This window comes from Sus scrofa, chromosome 1, assembly GCF_054392235.1.
Source record: "Sus scrofa isolate SSC_HxYL_T2T_F1_AM1 chromosome 1, Sscrofa_HxYL_maternal_Yorkshire_Landrace_v2.0, whole genome shotgun sequence".
NCBI classification, from domain to species: domain Eukaryota; kingdom Metazoa; phylum Chordata; class Mammalia; order Artiodactyla; family Suidae; genus Sus; species Sus scrofa.
The window spans coordinates 105017234-105041367 of NC_139383.1; the positions used below are offsets into that span (position 1 = coordinate 105017234).

The 24134-nt window shown below is 44.7% G+C and overlaps 1 protein-coding gene across 2 annotated transcripts in view; it reads right to left on the reverse strand.

Annotated features, from left to right (window-relative positions):
- Positions 1-15105, reverse strand: part of PSTPIP2 (proline-serine-threonine phosphatase interacting protein 2) — a 102717-nt gene extending 87612 nt beyond the window's left edge. For both annotated transcript variants that reach the window (XR_014808274.1, XM_084965068.1), the window contains exon 1: positions 15012-15105. Coding sequence is in view for 1 of the 2 variants with exons in the window: in XM_084965068.1 (XP_084821194.1) it covers positions 15012-15044 (33 nt within the window). In the remaining variant the exon portion in view is untranslated. The remainder of the gene's footprint in view (positions 1-15011) is intronic.
- Positions 15106-24134: the final 9029 nt, after the last annotated feature.

Sequence of the window (24134 nt, forward strand, 5' to 3'; positions counted from 1 at the left end):
TTAAGGATCTAGTGTTGCCGTGAGCTGTGGTGTAGGTCGCAGACATGGCTCGGATCCCACATTGCTGTGGCTGTGGCGTAGGCCAGTGGCTACAACTCTGATTAGACCCCTAGCCTGAGAACCTCCATATGCCGCATGAGTGGCCCAAGAAATGGCAAAAAGACAAAAAAAAAATACATTTATTATAGAAAATAGAAAAGTACAGATAAGCTTTTGAAAATAATTATATTTTTCATAGTATATGAAACCCCAGAGAAAACAATAGTTAACATTTTACTGTAAAACCACATATATTTTCCCAATGACATATGACTAGGTTTTTACATTTTCTAAATAAAAATGAAGTATTATTCTACAAGTTAGTAACTTTTTAAACTTCATATATTATAAATACCTTCAGTGGTACTTGGTTTAAATCATAATTTGTAGCGATTAGTCTTGTTCTAACAATGCCTTAAAATTTTTAAAGTGATTACCACTCATCGTTTTCATTACAATATCTATTTTAAAAATTAATTTAACTGCTGGAGTACTTGCTGTGGTACAGGGGGTTAAGAATCTGACTTCAGTGGCCCTGGTCACTGTAGAGGTGCAGGTTTGATCCCCAGCACAGTGCAGTGGGTTAAAGGATCCAGCATTGCTGCAGCTGCAGCTCGGATTCAATCCCTGGCCTGGGAACTTTCATATGCCTCAGGTGCAGTCGTAAAATAATAATAATAATAACAATAATAGCAGTTCCCATTGTGGCTCAGTGGTTAACGAATCCAGCTAGGAACCATGAAGTTGCAGGTTCAATCCCTGGCCTCGTTCAGTGGGTTAAGGATCTGGTGTTGCCGTGAGCTGTGGTGTAGGTCGCAGATGCGGCTCGGATCCTGCATTGCTGTGGGTGTGGCATAGGCTGGCGGCTACAGCTCCGATTAGACCCCTAGCCTGGGAATCTCCATATGCCGCGGGTGTGGCCCTAGAAAAGACAAAAAGACAGAAATAATAATCATCATCAAAATCATAATCATAACTGCAAAAAACACTACAATATTGACATACTAATACCTTACTGACAAACCCACCTCCCCCATCCGAGACATGGTGGCTCTAGGATTGGGCCAGATAGCAGTATCCTTGTTGCACAACAGGAAGCCCAAGCCCAGAGTGGTTAGCTGGGTGGCTTCAGGCAAGCTGCTCACCTCCATCTGAGGTAGAGTCAGGTGGAGACCCCAAATGATACATAGCCCTGGCTGGGAGGGCTGCGGCTGCCCCTGGCTGCTGGCCTCTCTCTCCCCACTTCCTGTTCTCTCAATCACAATTCCATACAAATAGCTATAGCCATGTAATACTCAGCCTCTCTCAGGCCCCTCTCCTTCAGGCTTCTAGCTTCCCCTTCTGCAACCACACCCACAGGACTGACTTCTTTGCCTTCAGAGAGCAGACGGGCTCCTAGCTTTCTGGGCCCTTGGCCTCTGGGGCCTCTTAGTTTAGTTTCTGTAGAAGGGGCCGCCTGGCTCACAGGCAGGTGCCTGTGTCTGTAGCATATCTGCTCCCCTTGACTTAGAATTGAGGATACCTGGGAGGAACATGAGGGTCCCTCACACACAGACCCCCCACGAAAGTGCCACACCAACCCAGGTAGGCCAGGGAGAGGTCTGTCAGCCAAGAGCGTATTCCTGAGCCATAGGTGGCCAGAATCAAAGGTGATCACTCTTCTAAGCAGGAATTACATGGGAATCCTGATTAAACAGGTAGGTGCTAACACAGGACCATTAGATGAAGCCTGAACTGGGGGCCTATACCACAGCCACAGCAACACCAGATCTGAGCCGCTTCTGCAACCTACACCATAGCTCACAGCAACACCAGATCCTCCGAGTGAGGCCAGAGATCGAACCTGCATCTTCATGGTTCCTAGTCAGATTCGTTTCTGCTGATCCACAGTGGAAACTCCTGGAGAAGAGTTTTTAAACCTTGATGTGTAATAGATGAAATTACAAAAGGTAAGCTCAACAAACTTGACTGTATAAAATGTTTGCAGAACATATATACAGGAGTTCTCTGGCGGCACAGCAGGTTAAGGATCCAGCATTAAGGATCACTGCTATAGCTTGGGTCATAGCTGTGGCACAGGTTTGATCCCTGGCTGCAGAACTTCCACATGCCGTGGGCATGGCCAAAACAACAGCAACAACAAAAATACACATACATGTTTAAGTGCAATGATCATTTTACAGATGAGGATACGGAGCTTAAGAAGAGTGGGTAATCTGAGCAAGGGCACATTCCCCCCCAGCTCAAAAGGAGCAGAGCTGGATTTCAACCAAGGAATGTCCAAGGCAAAAGCTTGAGTATGTAAGGAATGCCTTTCACTACTGCATGCTAGTTACTGGAGGCTAGAATGTGTGAATTACACACACAGCTGTGTGTACACACACACACACACGCATATATACAAGATTAGACATTCAAATATTTGTAGTGAATGACAAAGAATACCTTTATCATTTAAAAAAATACATGTAAATTTATAAGTAAAGCATGAGGAAGGAAACAAAGCCATTTGTAAAAGAGGAAATACAACAAGAAAATAAACAAATGTTCACTCACCCTGGTGGTAAAAATACAAATGAAAGTTTAATAAGGCTCTATTTTTGCTTAATAATAGGGTTTCACTGCCATGACTGATGCAGTGAAACCTATGATCTTCAGAAATTTTGGGGAACACTGAGAATACATCTGCCCTTTAGGAAATCAGTTTGGTTCCATATATCTAAAGTTTTTAAATGTCCTACTGTTAATAAACTCTATTTTCAGTCATTGACCAGCCATCACTGTGAATCCATTATGTACCGCTGGAGGAACCAGACAGAAGTGTGGGTCCTGACGTTACAGGTGGCCGTGCCAGCCCTGGAGTGCCCAGCGTGGGACTTCACATACGTGAGTGGTAAAGACTGCCCTTGTCTAGACCACTGCTGTTTTTGGTTTTTCTATTACTCATGGCTGAACCTCATCTTACTTATTTGGAAGGTAAGTGAGCTTTCGCCAGTTGGTGTCTGCTTACTTAGTAGGGTAGGAGTCAAGATCACCAAACCAGAGGAAGAATGTGGGAGGGAAGCACAGATCTAAGGGGAGTGGAAAACAAAAGCAAAAAAGGAAAATAATAGGTGCTGGTGAGGATGTGAAGAAATAGGAACCTTTCTGCACTGTTGGTGAGAATGTAAAACGGTACAGCCTCTGCGGGAAACATACGGCAGTTCCTCAAAAAATTAAAAAGCACATTTTTGTATGACCCAGCAATTACACTTCTGGGTACATACCAAAAGAACTGAAGGCAGGGTCTTAAAGAAATATGTGGACATCCATGTTCACAGCAGTCTTATTCATAATAACTAAAACATGGAAGCAATTCAAGTATCTATCAGTGGATGAATGAATAAGCCAAATGTGGTATGTATACACAACGGAATATTATTCAGCTTAAAAAGTGAGGAAATTCTGACATATGCTACAACATAGGTTACACTAAGTGTTGTCATAAAAGGACAAATGTTCTAGGATTCTACTTCCATGAGGTACTCAGAGTAGTCAAAGTCATAGAGATAGTAGATATGTAATGGTGGTGGCCAAGGGCTGGGGGAGGGGAGAACGCGGAGTTACTGTTTAATGGGCATAGATTTGCAATGTCACAAAGAAGACAAGAGTTTTGATGGATGGTGGTGATGGTTGCACAGCAATGTGAATTATTATTATTATTTTTGTCTTTTTAGGGCCACACCCACAGCATATGGAGATTCCCAGGCTAGGGGTCGAATCGGAACTGTAGCCACTGGCCTATGCCACAGCCACAGTAACACCAGATCCAAGCTGTGTCTGCAACCTACACCACACTTCCTGGCAATGCTGGATCCTTAACCCACTGAGCAGGGCCAGGGATCGAACCTGCAACCTCATGGATGCTAGTCATATTCGTTTCCGCTGAGCCATGATGGGATCTCTCAATGTGAATTATTAATACCACTGAAATGTACTTTCACAAAAGGTTAAGGTGATGCATTTTATGTCATACATGTTATACCACAATTTTTTAGGTGTGGTATCAGACTAAAAAAAGGCAACAAAAATAGTTATGTGGAATGCAGATGCATGGCCCCTGAATACTACGTATTGTGCAGGGGGTAGAGGCCAGGGGGTGCCCCTTGTAACATCAAGTAGGTGAGAGTTTAGTGTTCATTTATTCACTTGCTAAACATTTATTGAGCACAAACTCTGTTCTTGGAACTGTGCCAAGCTCTGGGGACACAAAGGTAAATAAGACAAAAGTGGACCATAGTCTACCAAGGAAGACGAGCAAAGAAATAGAGGATTGAACACAGAGGGGTAAGTGTGCTGTTAGAAATATGCAACATGGAGAGGGTGTAGAGAAAAGAGAACCCTCCTGCACTGTTGGTACAACCACTATGGAAAACAGTATGGAGGGTCCTCAGAAAACTAAACATGGAACTACCATATGACCCAGCAATCCCTCTCCTGGGCATATATCCAGACAAAACTGTCATTGAAAGAGATACTTTCACCCCTATGTTCATTGCAACACTATTCACAATATCGAAGACATGGAAACAACCTAAATGTCCATCGACAGATGAATTGGTTAATGTGGTATATATAACACATCGCTGTAGAGCAGAAATTGACTGAACGTTGTAAACCAGCTATAATAGAAAAAATAAAAATCTTAAAAAAAAATAAAAGAAATATGCAACAGACTTTCAGAAAAAGTCTCCTATCCGAGACCTAGAGGTAGAAGTGGAGGTCAATGCAGAGGCTTGGGGAGGGGGCCAAGCAACACCTCCCCACCCTCTTCCTTGACCACGCTGTAGCAAGTAGTTTTGGGTGGCTGCACCTCACAGTGTGAGTGCTGAGGGTGTGAGGGTATGTGTGTGTGTGTGTGTGTGTGTGTGTGTCCCTCTCCTAAATTATAGTTAGGGTGTGTGTGTGTCTCTCTCTGCTAAATTATAGTTGTAACAACAGTGATGTCATTATAGTACCATTCTTGGGGACTTATAAAAGCACTTGAAACTGGAAAGTACCCCATAAACAAACAGTAATATGTTTAAAGAATAAATAAATAGTCACCTGGGAAAAAACATTGAAGATGAAAAATCATTTAAAATATTTAAGAGCCTTAAAAAAAAAAAGAACAGCAAGTAAATATAGCATTTATATATCTAAGAATATTCCTTTCTTTTACTTTCACAAATATTTAGCTGTGATCACTTCTGTTAAAAAAGAAAGTCTTCCATGGATGCAACCCCTAAATGTCCATCAACTGAGGAATGGATAAAGAAGGTGTGGTACATACATACAATGGAATACTATTAGGCCATAAAAAATGAAATAATGCCATTTGCAGCAACATGGACAGACCTAGAGATTATCATACTGAATGAAGTCATAAAGAGAAAGATAAATACCATATGACATCATTTATATGTGGGATCTATAAAAATGACTCAAAGGAACTTATTTATAAAACAGGAACAAAGTCACAGATTTCAAAAGCAATCTTATGGCTGCTATAAGGTGAGCCTTAGTGGGGAGGGAGGAATTACAAGGATGGGAATATCATACATACACTACTGTAGAAAATAGATGATTAACAAGAACCTCCTGTTCTTGTTCCCCTCGTGGCTCAGAGGAAACGAATCTGCCTAGCATCCATGAGGATGCAGGTTCAACCCCTGGCCTGTTCAGTGGGTTAAGGATCCAGTGTTGCCATGAGCTGTGGTATAGGTTGCAGACACGGCTCAGATCTGGTGTTGCTGAGGCTGTGATATAGGCCAGCAGCTATAGCTCTGAATTGACACCTAGCCTAGGAACTTCCATACGCCGTGGGTGTGGCCCTAAAAAGACGACAAAAAAAAAAAAAGAAGAACCTACTGTATAGCACAGAAAAATCTACTCAATAGTTTGTAATAACCTATATGGGAAAAAAAGAATGAATATCTATGTAAAGCCAATTCAATTTGTTGTACACCTGAAACAAATACAACATTGTAGGTCAACTATACTGCAATAATTTTTTTTTTTTTTTTTTTTTTTTTTTTTTTGTCTTTTTAGGGCCACACTCGCGGCATATGGAGGTTTCCAGGCTAGGGGTTGAATAGGAGCTGTAGCTGCCGACCTACACCACAGCCACAGCAGCTCTAGAACCGAGCCGCATCTGCAACCTACACACAGCTCACAGCAGCGCTAGATCCTTAATCCACTGAGCAAGGGCAGGGATCCAGCCCACATCCTCATGGATCCTAGTTGGGCTTGTTAACCACTGAGTCACGACGGGAACTCCCGAAATAAAATTTTTAAAAAGAAAAAGAAAGGAAGTCTTCACTTGATTTGTAATCTACCAATCCGTCCATTGTGGCCTGGTTTAGTGTTAAAGCAACAGCTGTATCTGACAAGTGAGCTGGAAGGCTATATAACAGTTCCCAAAGATAGATACAGATGAACGCTATGGATTTGTGCACTGGAGTTTAAAACTGCCTTGTGCTGCCTGGCACCTCCTTACACATACGAATAGGGAAAGTATTTAAAATGAGGGCATTATGGCCAACTGGGGAAAAGCTTTCCTCTTTTCCTGAAGAACAAACCTGTTTCAGATGTGTTGAAATCTGCTCCTTAACCTTGTCTAAACTTCAGCCCAAAACACACGAAGTAAAGCAGCGTTAAACAAACAGGGCCATGGTCTAATGTTTCTTTGAGAAGCCTCCTTTTCCCACTTTCATCACATACCACTGTTTGGGGAACAAGAAGCCCATGACTGGGAGCGAGGTTCTGAAACCCTTGTTGGAGGCTGTGAGACTCACAGCAGCCATGTGAACACTGGTGTTCAAAATATCTGGTTTCCTGCTGTCTGACTTTTCTGGAGAGAGATCACTTAGCTTTGCAGCTGTCATGGATTTTCATGGCATATGAGAGGCTTTAAATTCCTGGCAACAACATCTTAATTAAATTAAAACATTCTCATTTATTTTGTTGGAAAATTTTTGTTTTTGTTTTGTTTTGGCCGCACCCAGCATATGGAAGTTCCCAGGCTAGGGACTGAATCTGAGCCAGAGCTGTGATCTACACCACAGCATAGCAACACCAGATCCTTAACACACCGCGTGGGGCTAGGGATCAACCCTGCACCTCCTCAGCAACCCAGGCCACTGCACCTGGATTCTAACCCACTGGGCCAAACTGGGAACTCCTTGTTGGAAAATTTTAAAATAGTTTGATTTTTTTTAAAAATTACAGGAGTTCCCTGGTGGCTCAGCAGGCTAGGAATCCAGTGTTGTCACTGCTGTGGCTCGGGTCACTGCTGTGGTGTGGGTTTGACCCCTGGCCCGGGAACTTCATGATGCTTCAGGGTAGCCAAAAAAAAAAAAAAAAAAAAATTACAATGGCTGTCATTCTCTGAAGCCAACCAACAGTCCCTCTTATTTAAAATTCCCAATTTTTTTTTTTATCAAAACTGGAAATTTCTAGTGTAGGCAAGTAAAGAAAAATGTCACCTACTTTCCATTCAGATGAGCTTTTCAGTAGTACTAAACTTAGATGATATTTATACTGTAACAAAATATATACAAAAATGGGTATTCTGACTACATGTAGGAGATAGTAAATAAGAATTACAAATTGGAGTTCCTGTCGTGGCACTGCAGAAACGAATCTGACTAGGAACCATGAGGTTGCAGGCTCAATCCCTGGCCTCGCTCAGAGCGTTAAGAATCCAGCGTTGCCATGTGCTGTGGTGTAGGTCACAGATGCAACTCGGATCCTGAGTTGCTGTGGCTGTAAGCCAGCAGCTACAGCTTCAATTCAACCCCTAGCCTGGAACCTCCATATGCCACAAGTTCAGCCCTAAAAAGCAGAAGAAAAAAAAAGAATTACAAAAATTAATTACAAAATACCTATTAGTTGTACAAACAGAAGTACTTTGGATATTGCATATATTTGGGGGGTTTTTTGTTTTTTGTTTGTTTGTTTGTTTGTTTGTTTTTGCTTTTTTGAGCCTCACCCTTGGCATATGGAGGTTCCCAGGCTAGGGGTTGAATTGGAGCTATAGATGCCAGCCTACACCACAACCGTAGCTACAGGATCTGAGACTCATCTGCGACCTACACCACAGCTCACAGCATTGATGGATCCTTAACCTACCAAGCAAGGCCAGGGATTGAACCCACAACCTCATGGTTACTAGGATTCGTTTCTGCTGTGCCATGATGGGAACTCCAGTTCTTTCTTTCTTTCTTTCTTTTTGCCACATCCACTGCATGGCCAGGGATTAAATCCTCAACACTACAATGACAATGCTGGATCCTTAATATGAGCCACCAGGGAACTCCTTGCATATTTGGATATAACCAATATTCTGCTTTGACTGACTGATGACATCTATAGTTGCTTTTACCAGAAAAATCCATAAATTAATATGCATCCATACACACTTATACCAAATTTGCATATACCAAGTCTTTTTTACTTTAAAATGAATTTTATGTGTATTTATTTATGCATATGTTGTATATATTTTTAGGCCTTTCCATAATGGGTATCTGTCACATCAAACTTTTTTTTTTTTTTGTCTTTTTGCCTTTTCAGCAAAGTGGGATCCAAGCTGCATCTGTGACCTACACCACAGCTCACGGCAATGCCAGATCTTTAACCCACTAAGCAAGGCCAGGGATTGAACCCGAAACCTCATGGTTCCTATTCGGATTCGTTAACCACTGCACCACGACGGGAACTCCCGTCACACCAAACTTTGAACTCAATATTCACTATGTAAGTCCAATCTGTGAATGAACTGTTGTTTGTGAGGGAAAAAACCTGATACAGTGGAGCATTTTTTAAAAGTCTCTGATAAAGGTGAATAATGCCTACACACACACACACACACACACACACGCACATACACGCACACACACACAAAGAATTAGAAAGTCCAAGAAAAACAAGAATGGATTTCTAACCATACTACACTGCTTAGCTTTGAAGTAAACAATCTTTACATACTGTGACCCCATAAATAATGATTATATTGTTTTTCATTACAAGTCATTTAGAAATATCTGTATTTTTTTTAAAGAATATGCTTGCATTATCTAGACTTTTAAAAGTTTGTTAACATGTCGTATAGCACTGGGAACTATATCCAGTCACTTATGATTGAGCATGATGGAGGATAATGTGAGAAAAAGAATGTGTATGTGCATGTGTGTGTGTGTGTGTGAGAGAGAGAGAGAGAGAGAGAGAGACTGGGTCACTTTGCTGTACAGTAGAAAATTGACAGAACACTGTAAACCAACTATAATAGAAAAAATGAAAATCATTTTTTAAAAGTTTGTTAACAAACTTTTATTCCCTTTCCATTTGTTCAGGTTTTGTTTTATGCATTTCAAAAAGAATTTCTTACTTTCCTTAGAAGAATAGGTCCTATGCCTCTCTTATTAAATTTTTAAGAAACTAAAACAAGAAGAAAGGATTCTTGAGTTCCCTCGTGGCTCAGGAAGTTAAAGATCCAGCACTGTCACTTCATGGCTCTGCTTGCAGCTGTGGTGTGGGTTAGACCCCTGGCTAGGGAATTTCCACATGCTTACGGGCTAGGCAAGGCAAGGCAAGAAAAAGGATGTTGATAATTATTTTAGGACAGAACCCAGTGGCTGCTCCTGAATGAACTGGAGGGAGTGATGGACAATGACTTTACCTTGCATTTTGCCACCAGACAGGACAATGCAAAATTGCCCTCCAGGTGTGTTTCTAGGCACCTGTTTCCATGACAGAGTATTACAAAAGAACATGAGATGAAAATGAAGGGTCTGTGTGATAATCTATTTTCTTCTTTGTTTATATAAGAAAAAAGTAGCCTCGCACACTGTACAGAAAAAAGCCAGGGAGCAAAGCCATATACAATGCCACCTCAAGCTCTGGGAAGGCCCAGAATGACCAGATTCCAAAGTGATCAGAGGTTTGGAGCAGAGGGACCGTCCTGGATTTCCAGGGACAATGAGCAAGTTCAGCTGGCCCCAGCCTTTCCAGGTCACTCCCTGGCAGAGCAGAGGAGCCAAGACCACTGCAGGGGCAGGGGCAGGAGCAGAGGAAGTGCAAGACAGGCACTGGGAGGCTAGTCTGGGCCAAGGGCTGTGAGAATCAGGAAGGCCAAGTCAAAATAAGGATCTAGGAGTTCCCATCGTGGCTCAGTGGTTAATGAATCTGACTGGCATCCACTCGGATGCAGGTTCAATCCCTGGCCTCGCTCAGTGGGTTAAGGATCTGGCGTTGCCATGAGCTGTGGTGTAGGTCACAGATGCAGCTCGGATCCTGCGTTGCTGTGGCTGTGGCGTAGGCTTGCAGTTATACCTCCAATTCTACCCCTAGCCGGGGAACCTCCTTATGCCACAGGTGTGGCCCTAAAAAGCAAAGAGGAAAAAAAAAAAAAAAAGATCTAGAGGACATCAAGGGCCAGGCTGGGCCTCACACCTTAGTGAGGAATGTGGGAATCTCCTGAGGTGAAAGGCTATCTCTCTTCTGGAACAGGTTCTACAGTCACCTGGGCATGTCCCCACTAGTCACAGGCTGAAGGCTGGGCTTTTCCTTATCCTGTCGCCTACTTCCCTGAAGCTCTGGAAACCACATCCATGGCCACTGTCTCATTCTGACAAGAGACCTTCAACATTAACCAAGATAGGGAGTTCCTGTCATGGTTCAGCGGTAATGAACGCAACTATGATCCATAAGGACTCAGGTTCAATTCCTGGCCCCGCTCATCGGGTTAAGGATCCGGTGTTTCTATGAGCTGTGGTGTAGGTTGCTAACCCAGCTCGGATCTGGCATCGCTGTGGCTATGGTGGAGGCCAGCAGCTGCAGCTCCAATTCTACCCCTAGCCTGGGAACTTCCATATGCCATGAGTGTGGCCCTAAAAAGCAAAAAAAAAAAAAAAAAAACATATTAACATAGATAAACACAGTACCGCTTAACCATATGACCACTGGGAGAGCAACAGCACACAGGAGTGTTTGCATCAGGCAAACTCAGTTGGGGTCTCAGTTTTAAAGAACTCTGACTGTTCCCTTTTCAAACAGATCCACCAAAGGTTTCCTTTAAATAATCTTTCCATGGGGCATTTGAAGAAAATTATTTATGAGCATGTGCTGACTCATACCTTTTCAGGAACTTGTACCTATTTGACCATGGGCTACTCCTCTCCCATGGGACATTCCTCTCCTGGCCTGCAATGGCCTCTGTGAGGGTTGAATCCCTAACATCTCTGACTCTCTTCATCTGACCCCTCTCTTCCAATGCTGAAACACAGGTATTCACAAAGACTGCCTCTCTGGGGACCTCTTATCTCTTGATTCTTTCAACTTGAATTGTCACCTCTGTGCTGAAAATAGTTGACAATCACAAGTGCTCACTATGTGCTCAGCACATACCAAATTCTGATTTAATCCTCACAACCGTCCTATAGTGCAGACATTGTTATTATCCTCATTGTTCTACACAGAAAAACGGAGAATGGGAGTTGAAGTAATTTGCCCAAGGTCACCCAGCTATAATGGGCAGATCTGGATTCACACTTGACCAGGCACCACAGAGCTTCTGCTGCTAACTCTTCCGTTGTACTTTATGCTGTCCTATGCACTCTCTTGCCTGGACACCCTTTCCAAGCTGCCAGGGCCATATCTACCAGCTCTCCAAACCTATAATATTGACAACTGAGCACCTGCAACTGATTGTTAAAATATTAGAATGTTCCCAAACTCTGCTGTCTGGCACCCTGTTCCCTCCCTATATCCAGCAACCCTGGCAACGGGCTGGGGGGCTGGTTCAGGGTGCTGCTGGCCTTGGTCCTCACAGTGCTACCCCTGTGGTTAAATATTGTCAATATCACTTTTGCCTCCTCCTCTTCTCCCCACAAACCAGTTCCTCATTTCAACTTCCTTATTTCTGGGGCCCACTCCGCATTCTCCTATTCACCTCACACAGAGCCTCCTCTAAGCCCTGCTTTCCCCTCCCAACTACCCAACAATTGATGACCTTGTCCTATGGCTTTGACTTCTTCTACCCTCTGCCATTCCCCCATCTGTCTCCTCCTGTCCCTTTCCTATGCTTTCCACCCAGGAACAGACCTTGTCTACCCCTGGCCCAGTTTTCTTAGGCCCTGCTGGACTCTCCCATCCCCCTACCCTTTCCTCCTCTACATCCCTGAGGACTGGCATTCAAGGCCAAATCCTGCCCTCCCTGCTGGCTTCCTCATGAGGACTCTACCATCAAACCAAGGGCTGGTCTTACCTCCTACAAATGCCACCTCCACCAGAGCTCATACATAGAAGGTATTTTAAATATTTATTAAATTCAATCAACTGATATCTACTTGTGTTTCCAAAGTTTTCTACCTTATACAATCACAACCTTCTTGTCCTTGAAGCATGAAAATGATTGCCATCCCCTCGATGCTAATAACAGCCCTGCCCGCCCCCCCGAGCCCTAAGAGTGTGAGGGTGCCGAAGGTAGGCCCTGAGGCCTTCACCAGTTTCCCTTCTGCTCCTTTTCTCCCCAAATCCAGGCTGACTTTTCCATCTGCCTGATTCCTAAGCATCCATATGCAAAGAACCATTGCAGTGCTGGGGGCTCAGTGGATGGTGGTACCCAGCACAAACCCCAGAGGAGCTCATGGTCAGAGCTGAAAAAAGAAAGATATCCACATCAAGAGTCAAATGATGCCCCCTCATCTACCTCCGGAGGTGTCAAAAGGACATTCACTGAGCACCAGCCTCATCAAAGGCACTCACTGAGCATTTGGTGGATACAGAGTCCTATTTAATAGCTCTACAAACTTGGGAATGTTGCTTAACCCTTCTGCCACTTGGTTTCCTCATCTCTAAAACAGGATAGTCAGTAAGCAGTGGTAGGTGTGAGATGTAAGTCAGATAACAGTTGTGAGAAATAAATGAGTGGTATGTACAAAGTATTTGGAACAGTGTTTGCTACAGACTCTATACATAGTAATTTAGCTATTATTGTTTTTTATTATTTGACATAAAGTATTACAGGAAATTAGAGATGGAAGATACCTTTGCAAACTATCTCTTAGGGTCTAATATATTCAGAAATTAAAAGCCAAGAGGGGGGAAAAAAGTATAAACCCAGAAAGGTCTCTCCCCTGGACCTTCACCCAATTTCTAACTCCCAACCTAGGACTCATGTCTCCCTTGGAAAAGACTTGGGGGGTGGGGGCTGCCTGGGAGCCCTCTGAGAGTGGAGGCTGCTGCTGCTCTCATCCCATTACACGCCCTGTCACCCATACAAATCCACTGTAACCATCTGCTGAGAACCACTGTGCATCAGCCTGAGCAAGGGGCAGGGGCACTGAAAGCCAGCACAATACCTGTCCATGAGGTGCTCACATGCTTGTAGGCCCCCAATCTCAAAACCAGAAACTGACAAATGCTATGAAAGAACAGAACATGTGCTTATGGGGGCACCATCACGAAAGGCTTCTCTAAAGAAGGCAGAGGCCTGAAAACTGTGTGTCACATTTTGAGGTGAAAAAGGTAGGTCTTTCTGCCCTGCTTCCCCCCACCACCACCACCACCACCCTGTTACCTAGTCAGGGGACCCCAAAGTCCTATATTCTACACAAATAACTCCCAAGCCTTCTGGAGGGGCCAGCTGCCAGGCTGTTTACCATTTTTGTTTGGTTGGTTGGTTTTTGGGGTGTTTGTTGTTTTGGGTTTTTTTTTGTTTTGTTTTGTTTTGTTTGTCTTTTGTCTTTTGTCCTTTTACGGCCGCACCCAGGGCATATGGAGGTTTCAAGGCTAGGGGTCTAATTGGAGCTACAGCTGCCAGCCTACACCACAGCCACAGCAACAACAGATCCGAGCCGTGCATGTGACCTACACCACGGCTCATGGCAACGCTGGATTCTGAACCCACTGATCCAGGCCAGGGATCAAACCCGCAACCTCATGGTTTAGGATTCACTTCCACTGCACCACGACGGGAACTCCGTGTTTATCATCTTTGTGAAGCTTCCACCGCTCTGTACCCTACAGGTGGCCAGTGCCCCAGAAGAATCTCAAAAACTCCAGAAAAAGGGGCCTCATAAGGCAAGGTCTAAACTGTGTCCTGGAGGCTACAGGGCCAGGTTTCTCCACCCATAGAGGGCAGAGACCTGCTGGACACCTATGAAGCTAAAAGGGGGCGAGCAGCGTCCCAAGAAAGAGATGGGGCCCTGTGGCAGCAGTAAGTCAGTCTTGAGACATCCTGCTTCTGCCTTAAAGGGATGAGGGTGGTTTCTCCGAATGAGGGGTTACCAACTCTTTGGGGAGTGAGAAGACAGGAGGGAAGAGGCTGGACAGAGGGAGAGGGCAGGCGGACCTGCTGCCTCCTGGCTGGGCTCCATCCTCCGGCTCGGATACCCTGACCAGCTCGCAGGGTTTCACACACGCACCCGCGGGGGCAAAGGCCGGGAGGCGCTCAGGAAACCCGGCTTCAGGACCCGGCAAAGCTTCTGCTAGAGAATCTCTCTATGGTCTGCAGGGGGAAGTCAGGCGCTACCGAGGCCCGGACAGGCTGTGGACCTGGAAAAGTCGACCAGACCCGCGAAGCCCACCCCAGGTTCTCCACCCCACGTGCCCCCAATCCGCTCACGGCGCAGCCTCGGGGGCCACCAGCGACTCTCCCCTGGAGGGTGGCTTCTCCTTTTGGGTCTCGGTTTCCCCAAGAGTGATATGCGGGAGGAATGTCCCGACTCTAAGGTGGCTTCGGCTACACCCAGCCAGCGTGTCCAGGAGCGCGGGCGGCCCAAAGAGGAGCCTGGGGACCCGCGGGCGTGCAGGGGCTGGGGACAGGGCAAAGGGGACGCAGAGGCGCGTCCGCTCAGGTTCTGCCCGCGAGCACCTGACAGGGGGCCAAGGTTCCCCTCAGAGTCCTGGCTCCCGAGCCCGACGTTGGACCACCGGCCCCGCGGACTTACCCAAAAATTCCCCTTGAACAGTGAGCCCGTCATGGCCGGCGCGCGGGGAGCAGGGCAAGTACAGCCGGAGCAGGCGCGCGGGGACCGGACTGTCACAGGCAGTGGACGCCGCTGCCAGACCAGGGATCTAGGCCACGCCCCCGCCGCCGCTTGCCCCGCCCCGCACCCAGCGCCCCGCACCCAGCGCCCCGCACCCAGCGCCCCGCACCCAGCGCCCCGCACCCAGCGCCCCGCACCCAGCGCCCCGCACCCAGCGCCCCGCACCCAGCGCTGCGCGGAGCGGAATGGAGTCGCGGCCCGCAGATTGGAGCTCCGCAGTCAGGCATCAGTTAGTTAGTCCTACATCCCTCTCCTTCGCGAGGCCTTTGAGGATCGGTCCTGTCGCCTCCCCGAATTAGGCCCCATTCCTGCCCACAGCCCCCTTTTCCCTCGACCCAGCTCCTCGCGGAGAAACCCAGGCTCAGCGTGGTGGTTGAAGGAGTCCCTTCCGGATCACAGGTGATCTCGGGGTCCCCACGTCGGATCTGTGAAGCTTGAGCCCTGACAATGCCAGCGGCCGAGTCAAGTGTGAACGCTTCAGCAAGTTAAGTGCAGGATCCCTGAGGTGCCACAGATAAGCCCCTGGGCACATTTTAGTCTAAAAGACATGGAAAAGTCATTGATACCGTTTCCCCTTGACTCCAGGTCCCTCAGTGAGATCCTTACAAGGTGTCTGGGAACTCAGCTCCTTCCCGATCTTTCCCCATTCTCAGGATCCAGACCTAAGACTATTCTCCACCAATCCCACTCCAACAGTAAGAGCCCGAACTTTCCTCTTCCTCCACGCTGCCTCATAAACACCCTCATAAACATAATCCAAGGCAAGTCATCCCTGCATTGTAGTAATATGGCACTCTGGGACAAGTATGGCTCTGTGCTATACTTTCTGATTCAAAACTGAGGCACAAAAAGGCTGATTGCCTTGCCCAAGATCACAGCATATTTAAAAGATGAACAGCTCTGCCCTTCTAAACAGGACAGGAGCCAAAAAGGTCACTCCTGGGACAGATCCACTTAAGGAGAGAAGGATGAAAGTCAAGAATGCCAAGGAGTCCCTGCTGTGGCTCAGTAGTAATGAACCCAACTAGTAACCATGAGGACATGGGTTCCATCCCTGATCTTGCTCAGCGGGTTAAGGATCTAGAGTTGTCAAGAGCTGTGGAGTAGGTCACAGACACTACTGGGATCTGGCATTGCTATGGCTGTAGTGTAGGCCAGCAGCTATAGCTCAGATTCGACCCCTAACCTGGGAACTTCTGTATGTCACAGGTGCGGCCCTAAAAAGACCAAAAAAAAAAGGTGCAAAAATTGAGTGCTCAAGCCCAGCCCACAACCTCAGGCCTGCAGAGGCAAGTTTTGCTTCCCAGGTTCTAGCTTTCTTCAGACACAGTGAAAAGACAATTGCCAGGGTAGTCTGAAGGACAGCTGTAAGGTTCTGCCTGGTAATACCACCCCTAATCCCCACTCCCTCACCCTCACCCCAAGCCCCACCCTGTTTGTAGTAAAATCCCACAGTAGAGTCATCCTCAACAACAAAGATGAGAAGTAGCCTCCAGCTTTGCCTGGGTCACTCAAAGGACATACATCCATTCATCTGGTTGTTCATCTCCTTGCAAAGCAGTGCAGTTAGAAGAAAGAAAGGGAAGCCTGGCAGCACCATCAGAAGCAACAGAGGCCACAGTGGGCACAAGAAGACAAGCTAAACAGCAGGAGTAAGAAATAATGCCAACTGGGGAAGTGCCACAGACAGCATCAAGATTTTTCCCGGAAGTTTTGAATATCTTGGAAAAAATATTTTAAGTACAATTCTAATTGCTAAGTTTTCGTTTTTAACATTTTAAAAAATCTCTCATGGGAGTTCCCGTAGTGGCTCAGTGGCTAATGAATCTGACTAGGAACCATGAGGTTGCAGGTTCAATCCCTGGCCTCATTCAGTGGGTTAAAGATCCAGCGTTGCCTTGAGCTGTGGTATAGGTCACAGACACAGCTTGGACTCTGGTGAAGGTCGGCGGCTATAGCTCCGATTCGACCCCTAGCCTGGGAACCTCCATATGCCGTGGGTATGGCCCTAGAAAAGGCAAAAAGACAAAAAAATAAAAACCTTTCATGGTACATAGTGCTTGATTTGCCTGCCTCAGACCTCAAAGATCCCTGAATTTTAACTCTCTTCTACCACCTGGTGGTAATATTGTAAATTGCAAGTGTTTGTCCACGCTTCCAGAAAATATTCCTTATTCATTCCTCATTTACTAAGCTCATCACCTGGACAGGTGTTGTTAGTAAAAAGACAAGTAATATGTGGAACACACCCTCACACCATGCACAAAAATAAACTCAAAACAGTTTAAAGAGAAACATAAGACAAGACACCATAAAACTAGAAGAGAACATATGCAAAACACTCTGACATAAAGCTTACAAATATTTTCTCAGGTCAGTCTCCCAAGGTAAAAGAAATAAAAACAAAAATAAACCAATGGGACCTAATCAAACTGACAAGCTTTTACACAGCAAAGGAAACCATTAAAAAAAACAACCTATGGAATGGGAGAAAATAGTTTCAAACGATGAAACTGACAAGGGCTTAATCTCTAAAATATACAATTTATACAGCTCGACAGCAAAGAAGCCAACAACCCAATTGAAAAATGGGCAGGGAGTTCCCGTCGTGGCACAGTGGTTAATGAATCCGACTAGGAACCATGATGTTGTGGGTTCCATCCCTGGCCTTGCTCAGTGGGTTAAGGATCTGGCATTGCCGTGAGCTGTGGTGTAGGTTGCAGACACGGCTGGGATCCCACGTTGCTGTGGCTCTGGTGTAGACCAGTGGCTCCAGCTCCGATTAGACCCCTAGTCTGGGAACCTCCATATGCTGCAGGAGCGGCCCTAGGAAAGGCAAAAAGACAAAAAAAAAAAAAAAAAGAAGAAGAAAGAAAAGAAAAATGGGCAAAAGACCTGAATAGACATTTCTCCAAAGAACATATACAGATGGCCAACAAGCACATAAAAAATGCTCAAAATTACTGATTATTAGAGAAATGCAAATCAAAACTACTATGAAGTACCACCTCACACCTGGCAGAATGGCCACCATTAATAGTAAGTCCACAAATAACAAATGCTGGAGAGTGTGTGTAGAAAAGGGAAACCTCCTGCACTGTTGGTGGGAATGTAAAATGGTACAACCACTATGGAAAACAGTATGGCAGTACCTCAGAAAACTATATATAGAACTACCATATGACCCAGCAATCCCACTCTTGGGCATATAACCAGACAAAACTTTCTTTGAAAAAGATACATGCACCCATATGTTCACTGCAGCACTATTCGCAATAGCCAAGACATGGAAACAACCTAAAGGTCCATCAACATATGAATGGATTAAGAAGATGTGGTGTATATATACACAATACAATACTACTCAGCCGTAAAAAAGAACAAAATAATGCCATTTACAGCAACATGGATGGAACTAGAGACTCTCATACTAAGTGAAGTCAGTCAGAAAGACAAATACCATATGGTATCACTTATATCTGGAATCTAACATGTGGCACAAATGAACCTTTCCACAGAAAAGAAAATCATGGACATGGAGAACAGACCAAGGGGGAAATGGAGAGAGTGGGATGGACTGGGAATTTGGGGTTAATAGATGCAAACTATTGCCTTTGGAATGGATAAGCAATGAGATACTGCTATATAGCACTAGGGACTATATCTAGTCATTTATGATGTAGCATGATAATGTGAGAAAAAATATATATTTATGTGTGACCTTGCTGTATGGAAGAACATTGACAGAACACTAAACCACCTATAATGGAAAAAAATTAAAATCATTTTAAAAAAAAGACAAGTAATATGTGCACTATAGCCAAACGTCTATAACAAATTTGAGACCTTTTACTAATGAAGTTAAATGACACTACTGCAGAAATTATGGGATAATGAAATTTAATAATCAGTACATATAAGGAAGTCACTGTTAATATTTTGGCATTATCTCTTCCAATAATATAAATTTGCATAATTAAGCACTTAATATTTCATTAGTATTTTCTAAATTTTGTTTTATCTTTTGCTTCCCTAGGTATATGGAAATTTCCAGGCTAGGAGTCAAATCAGAGCTGCAGCTGCTGGCCTCTTCCACAGCTATAGAAACACGGGATCTGAGCCTTGTCTGTGACCTACACCACAGTTCATGGCAATGCTGGATCCTTAACCCACTGAGCAAGGCAAGGGATCGAACCCACATCCTCATGGGGTTTGTTACTACTAAGCCACAACGGAAACTCCTAAATTTAATACATGTTTCCTAAGAAAAAGCTTGATAGCACATAGTACTGGCCAAATAGAACAGACACTCTTTCATGTAAAAATTGAAACTCTCTGTGGAGAGAAATTTGCCCATGTCAAATCAGAAATACTCCTATATTTTGACCCAACCCTCCCATGTTGAAGAATTTACCCTCCAAATATCATCACACATGCAAAGTGAAATATGTATACACTTACTTACAGCAGCATGGTTATTCTAGCAAAAGATTTGAAAGAATTGAGTATCACCAGTGCAGAACTAGCTCAAAAATTGTGGTGTATCTACACAATGAAACCATATTTAAGCATTAAAAAAGTGAAGAAGCTCTGTGCTTTCATATGGAACAATTCACCACTATTAAGTGGGGGGAGGGGTGCAAAACAAACTGCCATTGGGTGAGGAGGAAAAATAAACAAACACAGGTTTTAAATGGCTCCCTGTGAGGAGGGCAGGGGGCAGAGGGACATAGGAGGGATCATCTACTTTTCACTCATGCCTTCTGACCCTCTGGATGTCTATAATGTGAGTTTATTTCAAACCCCTCGAAAATTAAAAAGAAAACCCTCAGTACCATTTTTTTAACTTTTGCATAATTTCCCAATGGATACACCCATACTTCCTTACCATTTCCTCTAATGCTTTTACAAGTATTACTCTGATAAAATATCTTTTATATAAATCTTAAAGTTCTTCATAATGGAATTAAAGCTCAAGTAATATGGACATTTTTAAGGTTTCTGACATAAAACTGTCAAATTGTCTTCCAGAAAAGTTACGCAGGAAAGGCAGGCTTCCCCAGAGGGAATTAGGAATCTTTACAATTTAAAATTGGACAAATAGGGAGTTTCCGTTGTAACTCAGCAGATTAAGAACCCAACATATTCTCCATGAGGATGTGGGTTCGATCCCTGGCTTCCCTCAGTGGGTTAAGGATCCAGAATTGACACCTTCAGATTATGGAACTTTCCAGGCTAGAGGTTGTTGTCAGAGGCCAGCTCCAGCGGCCAGGGAGTGTACACTTTCCTGAAGAAGATGGACAGACGTTGGCTTTTGCATCGGAGACAGCCTTTTTGTCCCTTCTTTTAGGGCGCTGGATTGCTCAAATTTTATTGGCAATAGTGGTTGATTATATAGACAGGTTTTCACTACAGATTACACCACAATATTAAAAGTACATTGGTTAACTATTACATGGTATAGCAGCTATGCATCCTGTTTTAAGATCTCTATCTTAACTAAACTTAGTGAGTACTTTGAAGAGGCCATAGACACAAGAATTTGGCATTCACAAACCTTGTTTGTAGACTGGTGCTTATCTTCAAAGCATTATGGCAGGGAGATAGTGTAAGTAAATATAAACCAACTTAATTAAACTAGCTATCACTTAAAAGCTTTTAATATCAAAGACAAAACTCACAGCTAGGTTTTTTGGATAATATATGGCTAACTTCTACGGACCTCATTAAAATCCTAACTCTATAAAGTTCACTATATAACTAGTTAATAGATAAACACTATGTTTCAACTAAATTGGATTAAAATAGGGTAACGTCCTTCAGGATGAAATTCTTATTATTGTTACTTTGTTAAATCACAAATCACCACAGGAAAATAAGAATAATAATAATCAGGAAAGACTGAGGAAAACTGAATAACAAACAAAACAACAGGAAAACTAGGTCACCCAAGAAACAATCCATGTTCTCCAGCGCAAACATGGAAATTGTTTTCCCAGGAAAGCCCCAATTCTTCCCCATCAACATCAAAGTGAGAGCTGTGTAACCTGAGGCCTGCCCTAGGCTTGTACCGTGCAGGCAGGCTTTTATCCTGACCAGAGGCCCACTTTGGCATGCACTGTTCAGGTGAGCTTTTTTCCTGACCAGAAGCCCGCCTTCAGCTTGTACCGTTCAGGTGAGTTCCCTTCCTTGGTTAGGAACATGCCTTCAGGATTTTTTTTACCATCAGGCAAGGTCCTTGTTTTGAGTCCCTGCATTTTCTCGGCTCCCCGCAAGAGGTCAAGTCAGAGCGGAAGCTACGGGACTACACCACAGCCACATCCAGTAGCATAGGTCACAGATGTAGCTTGGATCTGGCATTGCTGTGGCTGTGGTGTAGGCCTGCAGCTGCAGCTCTGACCTGATCCTTAGCCTGGGAACTTCCCTATGCTGAAGGTATGGTCATAAATAAATGAATGAATAAATAAATGGCATTCCTTAAAATGAGATACCCACCCCACCCCATATACACTCACTCCCCAGTGCTTTTTAAGTATGGATGGATGGTGGGTGGCAAAAACAAATCCCCAGTTTTCCTTTCAGTTTTAAAAATCTGCTCTCTGCATCTTCCTCCACTTCACCAACTTTTCTCAGTCATCACTTTTTTCTTTTTGGTCAAGCCTGCAGCATGTGGAAGTTCCTGGCCCAGGGACTGAACCCGTGTCACAGCAGCAACCTGGGCCTCTACAGTGGCACCCCCAGAACCTTAATCCTCTTGCCACCAGGGAACTCCAGTCATTTGTTCTTGAAACATTGCTTTCTTCCTGTCTTTTCTCTCTTCACAAAGACATGCTTCTCTATTGTCCATCAGAATTAAGTCCCCAACACCCCTGTAGGATCTCCGAGCCCTTCCTTATCCTGACCTTTCCCACTTTTCTTCCCCAGGTCCCTCCCCTCTCCTCACCCCAGGCCAGTCGGCTTTTCTCTGTCCTGCCACCCCATCTCTGCTCCTGCTTTGCAGGCTTCCTGGTGCCCTTTCTCCTGCTCTAGCATCATCCCCACCTTCTCCAGCCCTCAGTGGCTCATCTCTTGAATATCTGGAACTTATCACAAGAACTAGCCCCTAATAAAATGATTTTTATCTTTATGGTCTCTAATGTCTGTTTCTCTTGGGGAGCCTACCTCCCCAAGAAGACTGCAAAGCACCTCAAGATAAGGATATTATTGTGGATGCAGCCATAAAATTTAAAAATAATGATATTTTTTCATGTACTCTCCTGGACTAGACAGTGATGGACCTGGCCAAGGAAATCAATGAACTCTGATCCTCAACAGCAGTACCAGTTTTTACTTCAGTTTCCATAGTCTAATCCCCCCTCTACAGGGGGAAGGGACAAACTTGGCTAGTTAGCTAAAGCCAGGATCCCACGACCAGGACTGTGCAAAGCAGAAGCCATGGTACAAAAGCACCACAGGGCAGGACGAGGCTGTTATTAGGACTACCAAGTCAATGGCAAAAGCAGAGAGGCTGGATTTCATCACTAAGATCAGAAACTGAATAGACAGAGGACTGGAGCAGAGAATCAGAACAGGACAGGAATAGAGTACAAAAGGGAGGAGTTCTACTGTGCCACAGCAGGTTAAGGATCCTGAGTTGTCTCTGGCGGTACAGGTTTGATCCTGGCAGATTAAAATAGATTAAGGATCTGGCATTGCTGCAGCTGTGGCATAAATTGCAGCTGCAGATAGGATCCAATTCCTGGCCTGGGGAACTTCTATGTGCCCCTGGTGTCATGGGAAAAGGGGGAAAAAAATGCAGAGGGAGGGAGTTCCCACTGTGGCCCAGCAGGTGAAGAACCCAACATAATATCCGTGAGGACGTGGGTGTGACCCCTGGCCTCACTCAGTGGGTGAAGAATCCAATATTGCAGTGAACTGCAGTGTAGGTCGCAGATACAGCTTGGATCTGAAATTGCTGTAGCTGTGCTGTAGGCTGGCAGCTTTAGCTCTAATCTGCCCCATAGCCTGCTTGCAAAGTTAGCCATTTCCACAGATGCAGACATAAAAAGCGGTGGGGGGTGTGGGTAAAAAGAATACAAAGGGAAAACTTCCAGAAGAAATCAGTGCCCAAGTGTTGGCTACGTGGCGGGTGAAAAAGTCTGCCCTGGATCAAAGCTGATCCATTACTAGGGCCCAAGGCAAGTTACCCCCAAAATATGCCTCAATGGCGTATTGATTATTTTGAATTAAAATACTTAATTCATACTGATGAAATTGCAAATGCAAGACAGACACTTTGACCATCCTGTCTCCCTGAAAGTGGGAAATAAATCTCCAATTTGAAAGGTGCCCTCTCTACACCAGGAGGTTGAAAGTCATCCTTATCACCAAAGATAGGGAATTTAGGGCCAAAAAGTCTAATAAAAAAAAAAACCTGTAAAGTTCCCGTTGTGGCTCTGTTGTGGCTCAGCAGAAATGATCCCTGGCCTCACTCAGTGGGTTAAGGATCTGGTGTTGCCATGAGAGCTGTGGTGTAGGTTGCAGACATGGCTCAGATCCCGAGTTGCTGTGGCGTATTCCAGCAGCTACAGCTCCAATTCAACCTCCATATGCTACAGGTACTGCCCTAAAAAAACAAGACAAAAAACAAAAAGAAACCCTGTTACTTCTTTACTACACCAAGCCCAATCTCTGTTTAGATTCACTTATACAGCACCCAAAGCCTAAGTTTGTCTTGTCAAATACTGCAAGTTGGTCTTATCCTGCCTCAGAATCCTGCTGATAATTTTAAAGATGCCTGCACAGAAAGTTAACACAGCAGGCCTGGGACTATCATGAGAAGAGCCTGCTTGCAAGGTCAGCCACTGACTGCTGTCTGGGAACTTGACTGGCGAACAGTTCCCAACATTGATGTAAAAATTTTGTGCCTAGGGAGTTCCATGGCTCAATGGAAACAAATCTGACTAGCATCCATGAGTAGGCAGGTTCAATCCCTGCCCCCAATCAGTGGGTTAAGGATCTGGCATTGCCATGAGCAGTGGTGTA